This window comes from Anticarsia gemmatalis, chromosome 14 (assembly GCF_050436995.1).
Source record: "Anticarsia gemmatalis isolate Benzon Research Colony breed Stoneville strain chromosome 14, ilAntGemm2 primary, whole genome shotgun sequence".
NCBI classification, from domain to species: Eukaryota; Metazoa; Arthropoda; class Insecta; order Lepidoptera; family Erebidae; genus Anticarsia; species Anticarsia gemmatalis.
In genome coordinates, this window is record NC_134758.1 from 5,233,619 (window position 1) to 5,254,067 (window position 20,449).

Consider the following 20,449-nt stretch of genomic DNA (forward strand, 5'->3'; position numbering starts at 1 on the left):
TACTGATTGGACAGTTATCTCTGTTATCAATATTATCACAAACATCTTATCGTTTATTATTTTAGGAATGGCAGCATTGCGTGTGATTCACTCCGCTTTATATGCTATGTTAGTAGGTATTTATGTGTTTGGTTGGAGCATAACGTTATCTAGTGCCATGTATTTAGTTTTTATCTGACTGGATCACATTCCTTGGATCATTTCGTGAATTATTCAAAGTGAATTTTACAAACGTCAGTTCATATTCATTGCACATAAATGGAAATCTAATAATACTAGATTTTTCCGTTTAAATAAGAATACACTGTTATCAGCTCTATCGCTATCTCAAGTTAATTTAACGCAGAGAATAATCAAGCCAGGCTTGGCGTCGCGAGTCGCGCGGCATCGTCCGTTCCGAGCGCTAACTACTTGCGCTAGTACGCATATTATATCGCGCGTATCTGATTTTACTTTATCAATTTCTTATTAACGTGTTCCATGTAATACAATGGCTGCGATCGACTATTTATGTTGATTAATTATTCTTGCAGGTCGGATTAAAGCGGGGTTACCCGGCTAGCATGGAGGAGAGTAAGAAAAGACATTCAGGCACAAAAGTTTCTAAGATCGCGAATATATTCCAAGGGATGCCGTCGCGAGAAGAAGACGAGGTTCGCGGCAGCGATGTGTCTGGCGTCCGAACAGAAAGTCATTTAGCAAGATTTAACAATGCGCGTGCCCTGTTCGAAAAGCTGGGTGAAGAAAATCGTGGATTTCGCATAGAAAAGTCACCGTCAGCAGCTGCCAGCTTTGCTGGTACTCGTGGAGTGACCCCTCCCGCACCAACTAGGTCGCGGTCCAGCTCTGCAGGCTCTGTAAGCCCACCGAGACGCATCGTCACACCTACTCCCATGCCACCACCTGCTATTAATGGTGACCGACTCGCTAACGGCGCTACTCAACCTCCGCCGAAACCTGCAAAGCCTAGTGTGTTACCGAAACCCGAGAAGCCTGATAGACGGTTTAACAAAGAGCTAATAGAAAAACAAAGAAACTGGACTGCACATTTTAATAAAACGCGTCAGTCTCGTAATGATGAAACAAAAGTGGATTCACATAGATATTCTAGTGGTTATCAAGATAGAAAGTCACCAGAAGTACCGGAAAGATATGTAGTACCCTCGCGCGTGTATTCTCCGCCACTTTCACCCTGTGCTGGCGATTCACAAGTGGAACGTCCTACAACTCTTCCTTCGTCTCTTGTGAATCGAGTGTCCCCTAACGTTAAAACTCCAAGTCCTATAAAAAGTGCTACTCCCGTATCACCGCTTTCGAGACCAACAAATTCAGTTTCACCAGTAGTGGGCGCTGAATCCTCGGTGTCGAACGCACGAAGAGAAAATTATAGTTCTCCTCATCAAACAAATCTGGATATAACTGCATCGCAAGTGATAGATTCCTCTGAAAAAAGTCATCCTAGTTTAAGAACATCAGTGTCGCCCTCAGACGAAATTGAACAAACTGACAATAAAGAAAATAGTGATTTGCCAATAACTAAACTAAGTGATCCAACACCACCTCCTAGTTCTAAACCTGTTGAAAGAATATCAACGACCCCACCGTCACCGTCGTCGACACCCACCACTATAGAACCTATTCTAGCACCTCGAACTCAAAAATCTCCGTCGCCATCAACCAGAACTGCAAAGTCTCCAGTTTCACCCTTGTCACAGGACATAGAAACATTGTACCATGCTGAACGAGAATCTTCGATATCACCTTTGCCCAATGATCGGCCACGTACACCTTCATCAGAAAATATCACTGATGCAGTAGGTCCGAATGATGGATACTCACCTAGTCTTACATCTCACGAGTCACCAGTACTCTCACAATCACACGAAAATGAAGCAAAAAATGTTTGTGATCGTTCTTCACCGGCTCCCGAAAGTCCAGTTCCTTCGGATAGCACCGGCTCTAGACCAACGAAACATCTGGATGAAGATGGCTATGAGTCCATAGATTATAGTGGAGAGTGGGAAGAAAAAACAAGACGGCGTTCTTCAACACCTGAGTCTCCTACATGTCCTGCAAAGCCAGAGGATACGCCGCGGTCGCCGCTAGTGTCGCCATTAGCGTCTCCTGTTCACCGTAACACTGATTCTTCTCCGCCAGCTTCGCTTCAGGCTTCTCCTTCGCCTGGTATGTCATTTTATTATTTTTATAGTTACAAATAGTAAGTCAAGTCCGCTATCAATATTTTGTTATTCTTATCTCTGGTTTATCTATCCAATAAGACACTGTATTGACGTATACAGTTGATTTAAGGATTATTTGTGTTTTTGTGGTAACAAAAAAATATCCATACTTATTAATTTTTGATATCTTATATAAATTCTTGGGGCATGCTAGTAATGAAAAAAATGTAAGCCTTTTCATTTAGAATTCCCAATTTAATCTTTAGCCTCAATACCTTATCTTTTGACGTATGTATCTACATACTATTACATACTTGACTAACACAAGTTGTTGGTGTTGCTGAGTTTGTTTATTCAACAAAAGTCATCGTGGCCGTAGATTAGAGTGAATTCATAATTATTTTGTTGAAGACGATTTTTTTTAAGCGTATGCACGACGTAGAAACGTTGAATCGTAATAATTTACTACATTTATTCTATCCTGAATATTGTTAGTTATGAGATCTAAGTCTTAACGTGTTATTATGTACTATCTGAAGCAAAATCATAAGAAATAGCTATGTGGGCGTCGATTGACGTATGGTTGGCGGTCTCGTGTTCTGCGGGTTCAATGTAATATTGAGGAAGTCAAGGTATTTGAGTCGTTGCGAGACTTGCGAGTCGATCCCGATTTAGATGCTCCGGCGCCGCCGCCGCCTCCGTCGTCGCGACGCAGTAACCCGAGCGACGTTGCCCTGCGCGCTCCCCTTTGTACGCTTCACTTTTATTCATTAAACGGGACCGTTTTGACATTTGATTACTCTCTTCAAACGTCGTTGTTATCTACATTAGAAGATTACGACGTTATATATCTTTTTATTCAAGTGTGTGACTCTTTCTCGTCCGTGTGATAAATAAATAACAACTTTTAAGAAAAAAGTAAATGTGCTTATAATGAACTGTGTCTTTGTATACATGAACAAAAATCTAAAACATTCGCGATAAACTTTGCGCAGAAAGTTCGAATCGTCCCTCTCCAAGCTATTATCAATTCTGTTGTTGTAAGCTCCCAATGCTCTTTCTCGTTTTGCTTTAAGACGTCTCGTTCTGACCGGTGTGCGCTCCTTTCTGGCCTGAATATTACATTCATTGAACAGCGATTCGGGCTTGATGAAATATTAAATGTACAATATGATCCTTTGCTGAGATACAATATCTTTAGCCACATTGGAAGAATTGGCGTTCTATTAGATTATTCTCTTTTAATGTTGACCTTCAAAGTTGTAAACGTGACCTGCCTACGCTACTAAAAAAATATTAGTCGTTTGCTGAAGTGATGTGTAAACCTTTTCGCTAGTAGTTATGTTGCCAACTTGCTTATCTGTGGCGGTGTTTGTTTACAAAGCGCACAGGTACCGGTGTTCGACAACGTTTCTGTCGTAAACTTTTATGACGCTTCCCACTCGAGATCCATTAAAAACAACCACATTCTGTGAATTTTAGTTTTATAAAACGCGTATACATATTAAAATAATCAACCACGTCGTGTAATTGCCATGATCCAATATTTATGTTCCGTATTTAACTAATTTATTAAATAAGTTGTATAACGTAAACAAAATACAACGTTTGGAAGTGAATGTCCACGTGATAGTGCAAGGTGTTGACACGGAATACAGGCGACCATGGTGCGGTGATGCGGCGAGAGAGGCGCGTGCACGTCGCATGCGCTCGCTCAACATGCGCCTCTGCGGCTGTTGCCTCGGTCAGTTGTTACACCTATTATTGTTTTGCCTCTGCTTAGAAACATTAATATTTGGGTCATTTCTCAGTCACGGTTTATTGCTGGAGCTGAACGCATTTCACAGGTTTTTCATATACGAAATATGTTTATTCTCCCACTTGTAGAGTAGAAATTTACTTCGCATCGTGTTTAATCGCGGTGGTATACATTTATAGTCGCCAGTCTAAGAGCCGTTTATTCCAACACTAGCTGACCCGCGCAACTTCACTTGCGTCACATAAGAGAGAATGGGTCAAAATATTCCCCGTTTTTGTAACATTTTTTACCCGTACTCTGCTCCTATTCGTCGTAGCGTAATGATATATATCTTATAAGCCTTCCTCGATAAATGGGCTATCTAACATTGAAAGTTTTTTTTAAATCGAACCAGTATTTCCTGAGATTAGCGCGTTTAAACAAACAAAGTCTTCAGCTTTATAATATTAGTATAGATTTAATTAAAACGTGTCTGGTGGTCCTTATCGTTCCTGAGCCTTTGACACAATAATAATGTTTATTAAGTGAATAAACCTCTCGTTGTTCGACTATCTATCTCTTTGAAATCTTCCACTGAACTTGTGAAAATTTTGTACATGTTTTCTATCCTTGTCTAATATTTCTATTGTTTCGGAAGAAATAGTTATGCTTTCCTTTTGATTTATGGATAGTTATTTCGCTGCTGTTGAGTGTTGACGTTTGATTATATTACAAACAAAGCGTATGGGTATCTTGGCAGGCACAGAGCTAATTCACTGATTCATCGTGCTGATATCTAAGTATGATTGATTCAATTCTTGGTAGCGTAATAGTGTTGCCGTGACAGTTCTCTATATGGAAAACCATTTCGAATTTTATATTAAAATGATAGTATTAAACAGTTTTACATGCCAATTGACTATAATTGATTGATATTATCAAAATCAACAATAATTAAGATAGTATGTATTCTTTTAAGTCCTCGCTTAATTAATTATTAAATTTTATGATGAGGTAAATATTTTACCTTTCCCGACGCTATAATAAACTTTCTAACTAGTAGTAGCAAAAAAGCAGCAGCAGTGTACGTTAATTAAACAGTAATCATACAAAGTAATGATATAGGCATCAACAAAATAAATGACCTAGATTATTACCATAACTTATATCGGATTAGTATATTCCTAAATCACAACAGGGTACTTTGTAAATTTTACAATATGGGCGTGGGGGGATCTACTCTATATCTTTTGGCAAAAGGTGGCATTAGTATAAACCTTTTTAGGAAGAACAGCTTTGTATTCGTCAACATGTTAATTTAAAGTGGTTTCAAGGGCGAATCATTTTTTAATGTCAGTATTATACGGCTACTTCGAAATATTTTTTATCACTTTTAATATTAAAGAATCTTTATGGCTACTGTTTAAACTATATGATAAAAGAATCTATTTTGATTTTCAATTCCATTTACCCGTTCACACACTTCTATTTTTACTTTCTCCCCTTTTGTCACCAGCATTTCGTATAGCATTATTGTTTTCTGTCTGAGTATAGGCGCATATTTGTGTCATTGAGAAGTTTAATAAAGTACAAGTGGTTGTTAACTCCTAAATTCATATAAGTACTGTTCTTTCTGAATGTACATGTGTATGAGTTGAGTTTTAATTAGTAAAGTGGGCTTGACTCGCTCTCGTTGTCTAGAGAGATCGCGTGATCGTTCTAACGGTCTATTGCAAATTCATGTTACTTTAATTACTATAAATATTGAATGCTCGATTGATTGTTATCACACGTTATTTCTGAACATATTCCGGTGCACTTACTTTCCGATCGTCAAACGAAAGTGAATAGTAGAATAGTAGGTAACAAAAAATATTTAGTCACTGAACAAAAAAAAAACTATACTCATGTGTAAAAAAATTACCTCTTCGATTCACATCCGGATATCTAAATACAATATCGATCTGGATATATTTGCTATCATAGTTTTTACCGAAAGGGGGTTTTCAATGGCATACAGATATAGAACAGAAGTTTCACCGAGAATTGGTTTCACGGAGAATCTTTAAACAACTAAAGTAGCGGCTATAGGTTGCGTTAAAATAACATGTACCAATTTAGTGTTTGTTTATGTTGGGCACCTGTATGTTCGCCACCCGCTCTGCGGAAGTAGAGTATCTAATGCTATAAATAGTTCAGCTCATTAGCCTATATTTGTTCTATTCAGTATTCCCCGACGCCAATGTCTTGCGATTTGAGAACTTCGACTCATATCATACAGTCATGTAGGTACTGATGATTTTTCTTCTAGGTGAAACTTCCGGTGCAAGATTCACGTGAAATAACATCGATACAGTCATTGGTTAAATGCAGCAGCCATCTGTACCAATAAAACTTTCAACCTGTTCCGTCTAAACTAAATCTACAAAATATATTTGTTTTCAATCGAATATTCTTTTTATAAACAAAATGATTTATGACTGTTTGTGTGTACAGCGGGCGGAGGTCGAAAGTCGTCAGAGGCGGAGGAGACACCACCGAGGCGGAGTGGGTCGCGCGCGTCCAGCGTGTCGGACGAGGGCGGGTTCAACGAGCCCTCGCCCGAGGTGGTGGCGCGACTCAGGCCCGCTGACTATCGTGAGCCGCCGCCACCCGCGCCTCCTCTCACTAGAGACATTCGGGATGCCGAGCGAGCGCGCTCCGATCCCGATACTCTCTCTGTATTGCAACAGGTATTTAGTATTCATCAAATTTGCTGTGATCTTCAATTTTAAGATGTGGACAACGGTATGGGCCATCAGACTTGTTTATATGCCTGGACTAAACAATTTGCTAAAATTACCTTATTCACGTTTCAGGACTCGGGAGTGGTTGTGAGCGAGGCGAGCCAGGGCTCCATAGAGGTGCTCGACAAGTCGACCACTAGCCAATGGAGCGTATCAGAGGGCGAAAACGCGTCAGGCGAAAGCGGTCGCGGCGGAGAACAGACGGACGCGCGTTGGGATGACGCTGACGCTGACTCCAAACAACCTGACAGCATGACGCCCGATGAAGCTGAAATACTTCTAAGTTCGAGGTGACCATGACACTAACTTTTGACTGGTTTTCTTGACCTTAATACTCACAAGCTATAATTTGTACCACGCAAATATGAAACAGTAGACAGTTTCAACACACATATTCTTTCTTACCATGTTAGGAACATTAGCACAAAGCATCTTTGATCTATTTTCTCGGTGATATCCGCCACTCTTTTCTTTCTTACTTGTAGTTAGTAACAGCTACATTTATTTCAGAGAGTATTCAGACCAAGCCTATTCTCTGTACACATCTTTATTTTTCTCTACAAATACATGCGTTGCCGTAGTAAAAAAAAATGAAGGCGACATATGCGCCGCAAAAACCTCTAGTAAAAACGTGTCCAATTTAAGTAGTAAATGCATAACTAAAAGCGACCACCTATCTATGGACTGACCTTGCCATATTATGACGAGATTGAGATGTTTGCAACATGACGAGTGCCGCTCGTGTTTGTTTTTGATGGAACTAGTGTAACCTATATATTCATGCCAAGTTATTAAAAATGTAACCGTTACTAATAATCCGTTTGAATGCCAATCATAACAAGCAATATTCATTTTGATACAGTGTGTTGCGTAATGTACCGTCACATCGATTCTGTTTAATTACTTTATCTGAGGCACGTAAGCTATGCGGAACGAAATGTGTAACTGTTTAATATTCGTCACACCTTTCTTCCTCTATGTAATGATGCTATTTATCGATGTATTCCTATGGTCACTTTTTTCTTATTGGATTTTGTATGCATCACGTGTTTCAAATTGCCAGTAAGCAAAGCATGAGTTTTTAACATTATTCATTAAAACGATGAAACTCTCACTTGAACCTGTTAATCGAAAGTTTTTTGTGATAAATCTCAGCTCCACATCTCTTCTTTTAAATGATGATTTCCTTATGATATTATAATTTATCTTAAGTTATTTTATGTATTTTTATCGTATTGATGCAAAAACACGATTGTTTGTCAAATATATTATAAAAGACACACAAAATCAACATTGATCTATGCACTTGTATTTGAAAATCCGTGATAATAATGACGTTGAAAAACTTCAATAATTATTGACTGTCATTGCATTCACTTGCACCTCTCACCCCGTACTCACTACAGCTCTTCACATTGGGAAAGGTGTAATTTGTAAAGAAAGTTTTGCAATTAAATTAAGTGTAATGTCGTTAGTGTAGTTAATTAACTTTGCATTATTTAATGTCATGTTGACTTATCAGAATCGTCAAGGGCTCATGTCTAAGTAAATATAGGACTCTTTCTCTCGCAGTAGAATGTATTGCTTGCTACTACACATTATATATATATTTATCGTAATATTGTCGATAATATGCGCTATTCTACCTTTTCTCTTTTCAGGACTTATGTATTCGTAATGTCTTAGTATATAATTAAATGTCGTATTTTTTATCATTTGCATGCTGCCTGTCCGCACAACGCTTCATTATTGCCTGATACATTTGCAGTATTCTGGAGAAAAAACTTAGGTAAGCTCGGGGCATTTGTACAATCGTGTGTATCTTCTATTATGTAGTTTGTAACTCGCTTGTTTACTGTTCTACTAAAGTGTTTTGTACACTACCTTCAACCTATGCTATTATTTTTTAAGTATTCTGCGCCGTAAAAACACGTTGTTATTAAAAAAACTTCATTAGGACTACTATTTTGAACATCATTTTATTACAGATCACGGTTTGGCCAGGTTGCACTGATCATGGTTGCAATGTATCATATTGCAAATGCAATTTATCATTCTTTTGTATTATTAAAGGAGTTAGAAAGGAGAATGCCAATGAAGGCCGAAAAATCGACGATAGGTATTCATGTCTAAATTCATACTATCGAATATTAAATAAATATTTTTTCATACTTCATGGACATTCTCCTTAGCCTGTTTTTTGTAATATGACCTTGAGTAGGTGATGTAAAATTAATATGTGTGTTTAGACAAGAAGCTCTGCTGTCAGACGAGCAGGCGCAGGAGATTGTGGCGATGTTGTCACCGCACGCGCTCCCTCACGACAACGGCGTTTCGCTCAACGACAGCTACCAGTCCGTGCTCTCTTACGAGAGGTAAACAACAGACAGCATATAAATAAACCATACACTATATTTTTCATGCATGTTATCTAAATAGTATCAAACGTATTCTCTAAAAAAATAACACAATATGAGTATGTCTGTCATATATTTGTGCACATTCAACAGCTCATGTTTGTAATATTCCAGTATGCAGGATGAGAGCTACGAGTTCGTGTCACTGGAGGCAGACAATGGTTTAGCAGGCGGAGATCGTCGGCACCCGGAGGCTCCTGCGCCCGCTACTGAACCACCACAACAAGATAATGTGTTCGAGCACTACCCGCCACAACCACTTAGGGAATTAGGCGAGGAAAATGGTATACATTATTTCGAAGATGGACACTTTTATACTGAGGTAACATCGCTATTTTTTTTTCTTAGTTGATAATAAATGTGAGACGTCGTCCTCGTCAATGTCATACTTTATATTTATTTCGATTGTAGGTTGCTGGACTTCCACCTATCGAAGAAGATGAAGACGATGATTATTACCCGCCAGTATTTGTCAAGAAAAATACCAAAGTTAAATTCAGGTTTGTGTTCTTCAGAAAAAACATTTTGATTTAACCTAGAAAAAAATATAATAAATTATATTATGGACTTAAGGCCTAACCCCTCCCTCATTACGGGAGGAGACCTTTGCCCAGCAGTGGGATAGTAATGGGTTAAATTTATTTTATTAATTTATTTAAATTATATTATATTTCCTACATTACAGTACGGACCCCATGCGCGTGTTTTCGACTCATTCGGTGCGTGAGTATGACCGGCGCAATGAGGACGTTGATCCGGTGGCTGCTAGCGCAGAGTACGAGCTCGAGAAGCGGGTTGAGAAGATGCACGTATTCCCCGTCGACCTTGTCAAGGGTGCTGATGGCCTTGGACTTTCTATAATAGGTACAATTATTATGCTATTTTGCCGGCCCTGAGTACCCCGATCCCCGAGGGGTCTCGAAAGGGCCCGATTTATTTTTAAAATAGTTCCTTAAGATATACATTTTGCCAGAGTTTCGATCGGAAGATAAATATCAAGTTCATTACAAGTTATTTTTTTTGTGTTCCAATTGAATTCTTGGGTCGCAACACATATTTTGTCCAGAAATAAGTGCTTATTGCGCATATTGCGTACACACTTAGCTACTTCAAACAATTACAAGTGGTTGCCTAACTTTAATGCAACTGACAACTAAGGATAACGTATTAACAAGTGTGATGTCGCAGGTATGGGTGTGGGCGCGGACGCAGGGCTGGAGAAACTTGGTATATTCGTCAAGACGATCACAGAGAGCGGAGCCGCAGCGCGCGACGGTCGCATACAGGTCAACGACCAAATCATTGAGGTCGACGGCAAGAGCTTGGTCAGTATTACATATTATTCTTATTTGTATCATTGTACGATGTAAATTAAATATATACTCTCAATTCCTAACAGTTTATTTTGATGTTACTTATTTGTAAAGAATCTCTAACGAAGATAAGTTACAGTTAAAGTACATACCTTGAATTTTTTATAATCTTATACAAACAAATGGATCCAATTTTTTGTAAAGGGTTCTTAGTATTGCTTATTGTTTTATTTTATGAGTATAGAATTATTTAATTATACTTAACCCTTTCCATGCGGAATCATATTTTTAATGTCGCCGACTCCATACGGAAGACTTTTTGTGAGATCGCTTCTCCAGAGCGATGGTCGAGATAATACGCCACAACAAATATCCTCCATCTGTACGGAGAACGTAATATTACGTCTAATTAAATCTGTTCCCAGACACGGTTGGCGTATTATTATGTCTGCCCAATTATATTGCCCAATAAAACGTACTACTATTCATACTTTTCACATGTTCTTATCCTTAAATAATTCTGAACCTTGGGACACTTGTAGCGTAATATACTAAAACTTGTAACACTTGTAAAGTATAACATATACTAAGTATTATTCCCCAATTTCACACAGGGCGGTTGTGTTCTCTAACCTCCGCACAGGAGAGCTACCCTTCTCATTGACCTGTTCGTTTGTAGCGACAAATAAGTTTTGCCGAAATAATACGCCCACCGTATGGTAAACGGATTTAGGTTGGACGTAATATCACGCCAGCCGCAAAGAAAGGGTTAATGATAAGTGACAACATATTGTGCAAAATACATCCATAGTTACACTACTTTATAATGTACGTAGGTGGGAGTAACTCAAGCTTACGCGGCCTCGGTGCTTCGTAATACTTCAGGGCCGGTAAAGTTCCTTATTGGTCGAGAGAAGGATCCTGAGAACAGTGAGGTGGCTCACCTCATTCGACAGTCACTAGCAGCAGATAAAGAAAGAGAGGAAAGGTAATATAACAAAAGAGGCATCGTCATTAAGTTTATTACATTAAGCCTGTGTTTGAGGCCCATTATTTAGTATAATTATAATATTTTCGTGCATCGGTATAACCTAATATTAAAAACACTTTTTGTACACCAAGTCCAATACAACCGAGGAGTTTTAATATAGCATTACTATTCGCAGAGCGGCTCGCGAACGTCAACGTCGTCAGCAAACGGAAGAGCTGGAGTCGGCTCCACCGACCTCCGCCGAACCCGCCCCGCCGCAGACCAGGAATCCGGAGATCAACGAGCTCAGGAGCTTCCTGCAGGAAGTCAGTACACGTCATACTGTTTTATGTGTCATACTCGTTATGATTAACAAAAATGCAAAGCGCACAGTCCGTTCTGCACTCGCGTTCCAACCGTTCACTAAAGCGATTATACGTGTCGTTCCCCCTCGCAGTTGGTGGGCATGGAGGCGGGCGGCGGCAGCGCGGAGGAGATCGGCGGGCGCGTGCGCGCCTGGTGCCAGCAGCGGGCGCCCGACGACGCGCTGCGCCGCGCCCTGGCGCAGGCCGCCGACACCGCGCACCGCGCGCAGCGCAAGTACGACAAGGTACTGCGGCGCGGCTCCGGTCGGGCCTCCGGTCCGGTCGAGTCGAGACTTTAAGTCTTTTACTTGAATTTTACTTTGAAGTACATAGTTCGTCATTTTAGTTTCGAGCGACTCGTGTAACAATGTGTAACCTCGTGGGCGTGTCCCTCCGCAGGCGCGGCGCGCGCTGCGCGAGTGGCGGCGCACGCGCGCGCTGGTGCGTGCGCGCGAGGAGTGGTGGAGCGCGGCGCTGCGGGACGCGCACCGCGAGTACGCCGCCGCGCTGTCCGCGCTGCACGACCGCGTGGCGCGCCTCGAGGTGCTGCTGCTGGTCAGTCTTCGAGCGCTTCGACCGCCCGGCGAACGCGTCGGTCGCGTTCGGACCGAACCGTTCGCCGGAGCGGTCGCCCGGCTGATTTTTGAGTCGGCTCGGTTCTCGCTATCGCCGGGTTTCGTTCTCGACGCTTTAATTTATCGCTAGATTGCGTTACTTTTTTAGGAAACTCAGAAGAAAGCCGGACTTCCCGTCATGCTACCGCACGAACCGTCGGCGAGACGGGAGACGCCGCCCTTGCCTCGTCGTCCAGATCCCGATCCACTGCTGATCAACAGTCAGTATTTTCTCTCCGAGACGCATAGTGACCGAACGACGTATTAATGATTACTTATTTCGTACCATATCTCAAAACGATGGTTAATCTCTTTTCAGATCCTTGGAGTTCCGATAGCGATTTATCCGATTTATCGCCGGTGGAGGACGAATACGCGAAAGTCGACAAGACCCGACGCGAACCTCCAGACCTCGGCGACGTCACCGCGCCCGCGGCGGACGAGCCGCGAAACACAGTCCCGGCGGCGCCCGCGGTTCCGGTGACCACCGTCGGCGTCACGCAAGCGGCCGCCCCTATCTTGCCCCCGGCCACCGCGCCTCCACCGACGCCCGCCGTCAACTCGATCGTCGCTTCCGCTCACACCGCACATTCGACTCCCGCCATGCACGGCTCTTCCGCGCCCGCGCCTAGCTTACCGGAGACTCAGTGAGTGTCGCGTACATAATTATTCGTTACAATAGTATAATACGATTCGACACCAATAGGATAAACGTAACGCACTCTGCGCAGGTCGCTGTCGTCGCTGGGCGGCGCGAGCGCGGCGGGCGGCACGCTGGGGTCGGGCGGGTCGCTGGGCGCGTCGCGCGAGCTGGACGCGGCCGTGCCGCGCGGCGCGCTGCTGGACACGTCGGCGCACCGCGCGCGCACGGACCTGGCGCGCCACCGCCACCACGCCGCGCACTCGCCGCACTCCCCGCACTCGCTCAGCAACGCCAGCTCCGTACGTATGCTCCCCGTGCCTTGTGCTCGTCGATAACCTATGACCGCGTCGTTACGATATATTCTACCCTGTTACGATGAACTAACGGCGCGCATTCAGCGTCGAGCTCGTTATGTTACGTTATTGGTTAATTATTACTTTTATGATGTACGATTTAGTAGTCAAATTTAAATGACGAGTACGGCGCGGTGCTCTTCCCTGCCGGCACGATGTACGGTGATCGTCACGACCTTTGTGTTTTTTTGCTGGAAGTACTCGTCTTGACGTATCGGTGATGTTGTTTCTCGTTTTCAGTACGACGGTCTCGACGACTCTTATAACGATTCGGCTGACGAATCGTTAAGCGAATCCACTTCAGGGGGACCGCCTCACGTTGGCGCCGTAAGTAGTTCTTTGATTTTATTATTTTTGTTTCCATTTTTATTGGTGACATTACCATTATTGATCTAAGTATCACACCTGTTCCCCAAAATACCTGATGATTATTTTGTTCGTCAATCGCCAGCAACATCGTGATACTCGTCAAAGCTGCGGCAGCTCTGTAGGCAGCGCAACAGATGACGCCGTATACTCTAGAGACCATAGACACCATCCTCTATCAGGTAAGTCAATCGTATATTGACTTAAAAGCTTTGACCATTGTGATGTGCAATATAAATTACATTGGGCGTCGTTAAAACGACTTAAATCTTTCTAATTTATGCCTTTAATATCTTTAAAAAGTGGTTTTAAAAATGAAATGTGACATTTTATACTGGAACGCCTAATGTAAAGAAATATTTTTGTTTAACCCTCCACATTTTATAACAAACTCACCCACAGTTAAGCGAAACTGTATGTGTACCCATGTGAATGTGAATAATAGCGTCTTGTAATAACGTCATGTGCTTTAAACCCAAAAGGCCCACGGTTTATCATTCAGAAATAGTGGCATGCATGAGATTAAATAATAACTGCGTAGATGCAACAATAAGCCTAGCTCGGACTTCTGTGACAAGACGAGAATACCAGATTGCTCTTCGTAGAAGACAACGCATTTAACTCTATGGTTGTCGTTGCGTTCAGGCCATAATTATATCGCAAGTACGCAACACGTCACGTCCGTGCTAGGGATTTAAGCGCGTGAGAAACTCGTAAACGGTTGCATCTATGATATAGTAGCGAGTTATTATTCAATCTGCCGGGCTAGGTCCGCCAGCATCGCTCGCGGAGCAACTGAAGCAAGTGCTCGCCGAGCGCGAGAGGCGCCTGGCGGCCGGCTCGTCGCCGCCGCACCCCGACCCCGTGCAGCTCACCAACGACCTGGTGGACGAGATACGGCAAGCCGTCAGCGAGGCCAACGCCAGAGGTTTGTAGTGGAGCGGCGCCCGCCGCCGCGCCGGCCCCTGCTCGGACGGACGCCTGCCGCCGCCGGGGGGATCGCACCCGCGCATTCGCTCTTGCTCGTTGAACACCTACGTTTATGGATATTTCGTATTACTTTTTACAGTGGACTCACATATTTGTATAGGAAATGTTTCAGCACAGTGTGCGAGGATAAGTTGCGAGTTGCGATCCGCCCCGCTGCGCTTGAGTGTGTGCCTAGCTTTGATGTGCTACATGTTACTTGATATTTATGTGTTTCACTTCACATTGCTTGTACTTATGAATTATTATCTGTTTTTTCTTTGTTGTTTGTGTTTTACGATTCGTGTAAAATATATTATAAACATTTTATCTTACAAATAAAAATGTTACGATACTATACTAAGAAATTTTTATTTGAAAGGGACTACAATCGTGCTTGGGACCTCTGAAATCGGTTTCCTTGGCAATAACATGACGTGAGATTTTATTAGAAAAAACAGATTATTGCAGAACTTGTTATACAGCAAATTGTCCGCCAAACAATTACTTTTATAATAATAGTTATTCTTTGGCTGTATTTTTTGCTCTGGAATTCCTTCTGGTGTCAGTTTGCTTTCAGACTAATGATGTGTTTTGTTTCTATGTATTTGGTTGTGGTTGTGGTGAAATAACATTTTACTGTCATACTAATAAACGTCGTGTGAGCTTTCGTCAAATTAACAGTGTTGTGACACTTTCAATCAATTTTTAAACTGTATTATGTAAAAAATTCAATACACTGTGTAACACGACGATTATTAGAAAGATATATAGTATACCTATTAGCTAAGACTTTGGTCTCTCTACTTACTTATAGATTTGACCTTAAATTGAAACCGAGCATGAATTTTGAACTTTTATAACTATTTAAAATGATCAAAGTTCCCTGCAAACGTAATGATACATATTTCATTGCATAACTTGATTTGTAAATTTCATATTTATTTCAAAATTTCTGAATGTTCAAGATTATTGCCGGATATATTAATTGAATTGAATAAATATTAGTTTCATATTAGTAGAAATCTCTCAGTAGTAGTGTCATCTCATTTATAAATACTCACAGACCATCAAATCGCTGCACAATAACCGGCACATTTTTTGGTGCACTATAAAACGATCAGTGCGATACTTATATTTTTGTGAATTCGAAAATTGAGTAATCAGTCTTGACGTTATATTGTCTGGATAAGTTACTAAACAACATTACTTTAGGACCTTTCCTGGCATGTTATGTTCCTCAAGTACGCATATGTGAGGTTATGATGTGATTGTAGTAAAGAAAGCTCCGGCGTGCGTAGTCGGCGGCGAGGTGCCGTGGCAGCCGCTGTCGAGCGCCGTGTCGGAGGCGAGCCTGACGCCGCCGCCCGGCCAGCCCGGCCCGCCAGCCCCCCATCCCGTCAATCACTGGACTAAGCAACAGGTACATTCTATTTTAAAAAATCCACTTAAAATACAATTTGCATAAGATTTCTTTATTATTTTGGTTTGTCAAGTATTTGTGATTGAGAAAACTTGGATTCGTGTACCGTTCTTAGTATAGATTTTCTTGAACATTATTACTTTAAATAATTTATAGGTATGGCAGTGGGTATCAGGCTTGGGCGAGGGTTTGGAGCGACACGCTGGTGCGTTCGCGGCACGTGGTGTTGACGGGGCACTTCTACTCGCGCTCAGCTCTGCGGACCTAAAACTGTTGGGGCTCGGCGGAGATGACCGCCGGCGCATGAAACGTCGGCTCAAGGAGCTCCGTGCAGCCCACGAAAAACATCTAAAGGCGCTCAAAAAAGCCGAGAAGAAAGCTAAGAAGAAGTAAATAATACGACACGGCCGCGACATGCCATCACCAAAGAATGGGTCAGTTCACATGAGCTTACACTGCTCACGGACATTTGGACGTCATACAGGCTAAAAACAGACATATTTAAATTACACTGACACTGTTATTATTTTGATAGATTCTTATTTTTCCATTGTACAATATAGAATTATGAATACTGTTATAGCTTATTAGTCCTGGCTAGCGGCAAAGCTAAATGTGAACTGTCTCTTATTTCTCGATTATATTTTTTCTATGGCATCTATAAATTATAATAGTACCTGTGAATATATTGAACTAATTTCCCAGTATATATACGTATATCTAGAATATCTAACACTCGTTTTCAACTTCCTTTTATCTTGCCTCTCGTATTTGTATGAAATGTATGAAAGTTCGGCATCGTATAGTTACGTTCTAAGATGTTATTAGAAGCAAAGATAATTACTTGGAAACTGTTCATGTGACTGAACTACAAGACGGTGTTGGTGGCGGGTGTGAAGCTGTGTCTGATAGCATACTGAGTGCCATCTGACCCATAGCTTAGAGACTAGTGACGTTAGTGCTGCTTCAAACGAAGAAACGAATATTATTAATCGAAAATTAGACGTAAGTGAATGTGGAACAGGACAAGTAGAACTCATTTAACTAGATGGTCTGATGTAATCTATTTCCATAAATCCTTAACAGGTATTATGTTGGTTTCTTCATCGTTCCTACATTTTGTATTAATTGTGTCAGTTTTTCTTGAAGTTCGGGGTGACGATATGGACTGTAGGAAAAATACTGGCTCAATCTAGTCATAAGATGAATTAGCTGTTCTAAAGTCATGAATTATAACAATTTTTTCTTAGAAATTTTCAAGTATTTAAGATTAGGGCATAACTTTCTTGTATGTAATTATCACCAATTATAATAACGAGATTGTAACGCGATTATTTATTTTACATTAGCCAATGCAATGCAACTTGATTTTGGTAATCTTTGGCATTTATTTATACTAATGAAATATATGCACAAAATGTACTTAGTGATACGGTGACTGATTATATTCGATAATGTCGCCAGCGTTTTAGTATATTTTAAATTGTATAGAGAAGTAACATTCATCAAACATATTGTGATCTCATTTCATGTAAGAATACCAGGTTATCTTCCAAACGGATGTTATAATATTCGATAAATCTCTGCCACTGTACTAATTCTTATGAAATGCAACCTTCAGGATTTATAATACATTCCAGTAAATTACTATATTAACGTTTTTCTGTGTGAGGTTTCATTTAGGCAAGCTTTATAGTTTTTATTAGGCGACATACATAATATGGTTTATCTAACGAGTAAGTGTTACTGTCTGTGTATTCACGTGCGTCATTTGGTTCCATTCTATCATACATAATCATGTAAATACAGTCTCGAGTAGGTAACATGGAGACTTCTGGAGTGAGCTTGAAATCATACTGTGTGACTGGATGTATGTTACGCATTTAGAATATTTATTTCATTTAAGATTTAATATAAGTAGAGTCCATTGCCAAAATTGATCAGTACTTTTATTTAATGTTGTTGTTTTTTTTTTATTTACAGTTTCCTTTATAATTATTTAAATATATTTATTTTGGGACCAAATTAATTTATTATGAACTTAATTATGTATTTGGGTGTGTGTTCAAGAGAAAGATTTTTTATTTATAATTTAATAAACAAACCAAAGTCTACATCACACTGTTTTTTTACTGTGTTCTTTGTGAGTATCATGTACATTTTGTGAGAAGACGATGAAAATATAATCTGCAATGTAGATGTGAGTTTTTTTGTTAGTGTCTTAATGCCTGTTTATTATGATCTAAAACATTTTTATGATAAAGTGTGTGTTAAATAACAACAAAGAAACATGATTAAACATTTATTAATTAATCAGCTTTCTTTTGGCTTTTGGGCTTTTTGTTACGCTTCCTCTTTTTAAATTTCTTTTTGGGTGGAGGTTTGTTGTCTTCATCATTCTCATCTTTGACTTCATCCCCATAACTGATTGTAACAAATGCCCCAGGTTTCCTCTTGACTGGAACTGTGATTTCTTCAGCATCATCTGATTCCTCATTATTTTCTTCACTGGCAGCTTTTTCTTCTTCATCCTCAATATCAGAGTTGTCCTCCTTTTTCACAAGATGGTTTTGTCGGTTTAGTGATACACATGTGACTCTACATGCAGCATTGCATGAATTTATTTCTACTAGTTTAGACTCATCTACTGACCAAACTTTTATTTCCCCTGCGCTTGACGCTGAGTACAATAACTCATTTTCATAATGTAATGACTTAACTCTCTGTTTGTGAGCTGGATAAGTGAGTGCTTTTGTATCAGATACAGTGAGTGTAATTATATTTCCATTCTCAAGTCCTATGTATAGCCTTTCATCTGTAAGCCATTGTACTGTTGTAGGTTTTGATGTGCATGTAATTCTCTTCTCTACTCCAGCCTTGCTTATGGTCCAGACATCTACTGTTTGCTGAGATACTAAAGAAAATCTATCCCCTCCTGGTGAAAATTTGATTTCTGTTGGCAATAATACACCTTTGCTGGCAAGGTTGATTGTGAAAGCTGGCCGGCCTTTTATCAAGTTCCATGTTCTTAGAGTTTTGTCACCACCAATACTGAGTGCCAATTTGTCTGATGGATGTACTGCTATGGCAGTTACTGGTTGACCTTAAAACAAGATAGTTTTTACTGATACATTGGAAAATATACATTACATAGGTATATAGTGTCACTCTTGTTACCCAAGAGTGAAGGCAGAGGTATGAAGAAAACCCATATTTCACCATAAACAGTGTAAGCCCATGTGATGATGGGTGAGCCTTTTGGCATATACTGGGCATGTAACCAAACTCCTGGCAACTATTGAGAAATATTGTAATACAAATCTGTCTTATCTACTGAATGATTTTTACTGGAATTAATTAGGGGTGATAATATCCTAGATCTATCTATCTATCTATCTATAAACATTTGATATATCTAAGAAAAAAGAAGAAACAATGCAGTTGGATTCCACTTATCAGAGAGGCACAGAAATATTTTACTATCATGAAAAATTTAAAAACTTACCTCCATGGGCCTTTTTCCAGATTTTTTCTATCTGCCAGTTACCAGTCCTTGTGATAATAATAGATCCATCATCACTGCCTGTTAATAAATGTGTGCCATTGTGAGTGAACGCAACAGAGTTTATTGTTCCATCATGGTTCATGAGGACTGTGTGTTCTTGGCGCGTTTTCAAGTCAATGACCACCACTTTGTCGTCAGTGCCACCCGAGGCTAGGAACTTTCCTCCAATTGATATGCAGCGTACAGAAGCTGTATGCGAATGTGTGGCGAAAGTCTGCTTTAATTTCATATTCTGTAAAAGAAGAGTACAGTTGTTTGACATCGGATGTAAGTTTTGTAGGTACGTTTTTAATCGCTGAGACAAGTCAATATTTATATGTGTGTAATGCAGAACTTACGACTAGCAGGTGCTCACTGAAAATAACTTCATTCGATGAAGCGAACTCGTAGGGCAGAAATTAAGGGTTGATCGAGAAAACTATTTCGATGATGAGCTATATATATATAATTTTAAACAGAACACTGCTTCCTGCTGCTTACCTTATCTTCTGTTCGGATGGAATAACCGAGTAAGAAGCCCTCGTAAGTTCCCACTATTAACTCGTCCATTATTACTGATAAAATTAATATATTTATAACCTCTGTGTGTGTCTAATACCCATGCACGTTTATTTTCTTCTAAACGTCAATGTCACACACAACGACACGATTGTCAAAGTCCAGGCCTCAAGCCAGTGTTGCACACTATGTCGTCCAACATCGTGCAAAATGAATAGTTTCTCTGCCTAAGCTACGAAATGAATGCAGATC

The 20,449-nt window shown here is 40.5% G+C and overlaps 2 protein-coding genes across 7 annotated transcripts in view; one reads left to right on the forward strand and one right to left on the reverse strand.

Annotated features, from left to right (window-relative positions):
* Spn (protein phosphatase 1 regulatory subunit spinophilin) overlaps positions 1 to 18,253 on the forward strand; it is a 32,689-nt gene extending 14,436 nt beyond the window's left edge. For 2 of the 6 annotated variants that reach the window (XM_076122751.1, XM_076122748.1), the window contains 21 exons: positions 534 to 2,184; positions 6,415 to 6,650; positions 6,777 to 6,994; positions 8,473 to 8,493; positions 8,954 to 9,079; positions 9,236 to 9,443; positions 9,533 to 9,621; positions 9,807 to 9,985; positions 10,310 to 10,446; positions 11,271 to 11,422; positions 11,601 to 11,730; positions 11,862 to 12,014; positions 12,169 to 12,324; positions 12,493 to 12,604; positions 12,703 to 13,030; positions 13,115 to 13,325; positions 13,620 to 13,706; positions 13,831 to 13,927; positions 14,515 to 14,673; positions 15,989 to 16,134; positions 16,291 to 18,253. In XM_076122751.1, the coding sequence (XP_075978866.1) occupies positions 564 to 2,184; positions 6,415 to 6,650; positions 6,777 to 6,994; positions 8,473 to 8,493; positions 8,954 to 9,079; positions 9,236 to 9,443; positions 9,533 to 9,621; positions 9,807 to 9,985; positions 10,310 to 10,446; positions 11,271 to 11,422; positions 11,601 to 11,730; positions 11,862 to 12,014; positions 12,169 to 12,324; positions 12,493 to 12,604; positions 12,703 to 13,030; positions 13,115 to 13,325; positions 13,620 to 13,706; positions 13,831 to 13,927; positions 14,515 to 14,673; positions 15,989 to 16,134; positions 16,291 to 16,527 (4,803 nt within the window). In that variant the 5' untranslated portion in view covers positions 534 to 563 and the 3' untranslated portion in view covers positions 16,528 to 18,253. Of the gene's footprint in view, positions 1 to 533; positions 2,185 to 2,901; positions 3,925 to 6,414; positions 6,651 to 6,776; positions 6,995 to 8,472; positions 8,494 to 8,953; positions 9,080 to 9,235; positions 9,444 to 9,532; positions 9,622 to 9,806; positions 9,986 to 10,309; positions 10,447 to 11,270; positions 11,423 to 11,600; positions 11,731 to 11,861; positions 12,015 to 12,168; positions 12,325 to 12,492; positions 12,605 to 12,702; positions 13,031 to 13,114; positions 13,326 to 13,619; positions 13,707 to 13,830; positions 13,928 to 14,514; positions 14,674 to 15,988; positions 16,135 to 16,290 lie in introns of those variants that run through there. The other 4 variants (XM_076122749.1, XM_076122753.1, XM_076122752.1 and 1 more) reach the window with 4 other exon arrangements.
* A 170-nt stretch (positions 18,254 to 18,423) lies between these two features.
* On the reverse strand, positions 18,424 to 20,349 carry LOC142978344 (p21-activated protein kinase-interacting protein 1-like). The gene is made up of 3 exons (XM_076122755.1): positions 20,180 to 20,349; positions 19,640 to 19,931; positions 18,424 to 19,237 (listed from the first exon to the last, which is right to left on the reverse strand). The coding sequence occupies exons 1-3, from the start codon at positions 20,246 to 20,248 to the stop codon at positions 18,444 to 18,446; spliced, it is 1,155 nt and encodes a 384-aa protein (XP_075978870.1). The 5' UTR covers positions 20,249 to 20,349; the 3' UTR covers positions 18,424 to 18,443.
* Between the last annotated feature and the right edge of the window lie 100 nt (positions 20,350 to 20,449).

Bases quoted from the DNA above. Each gene is read 5' to 3' on its own strand.
- LOC142978344 (XM_076122755.1), bottom strand. From the start codon at position 20,248: ATGGACGAGTTAATAGTGGGAACTTACGAGGGCTTCTTACTCGGTTAT. The intron at 19,932-20,179 runs GTAAGCAGCAGG...CTTCTTTTACAG, and splicing joins CCATCCGAACAGAAGATAAG to AATATGAAATTAAAGCAGAC. The intron at 19,238-19,639 runs GTAAGTTTTTAA...TCTTGTTTTAAG, and splicing joins CTGGAAAAAGGCCCATGGAG to GTCAACCAGTAACTGCCATA.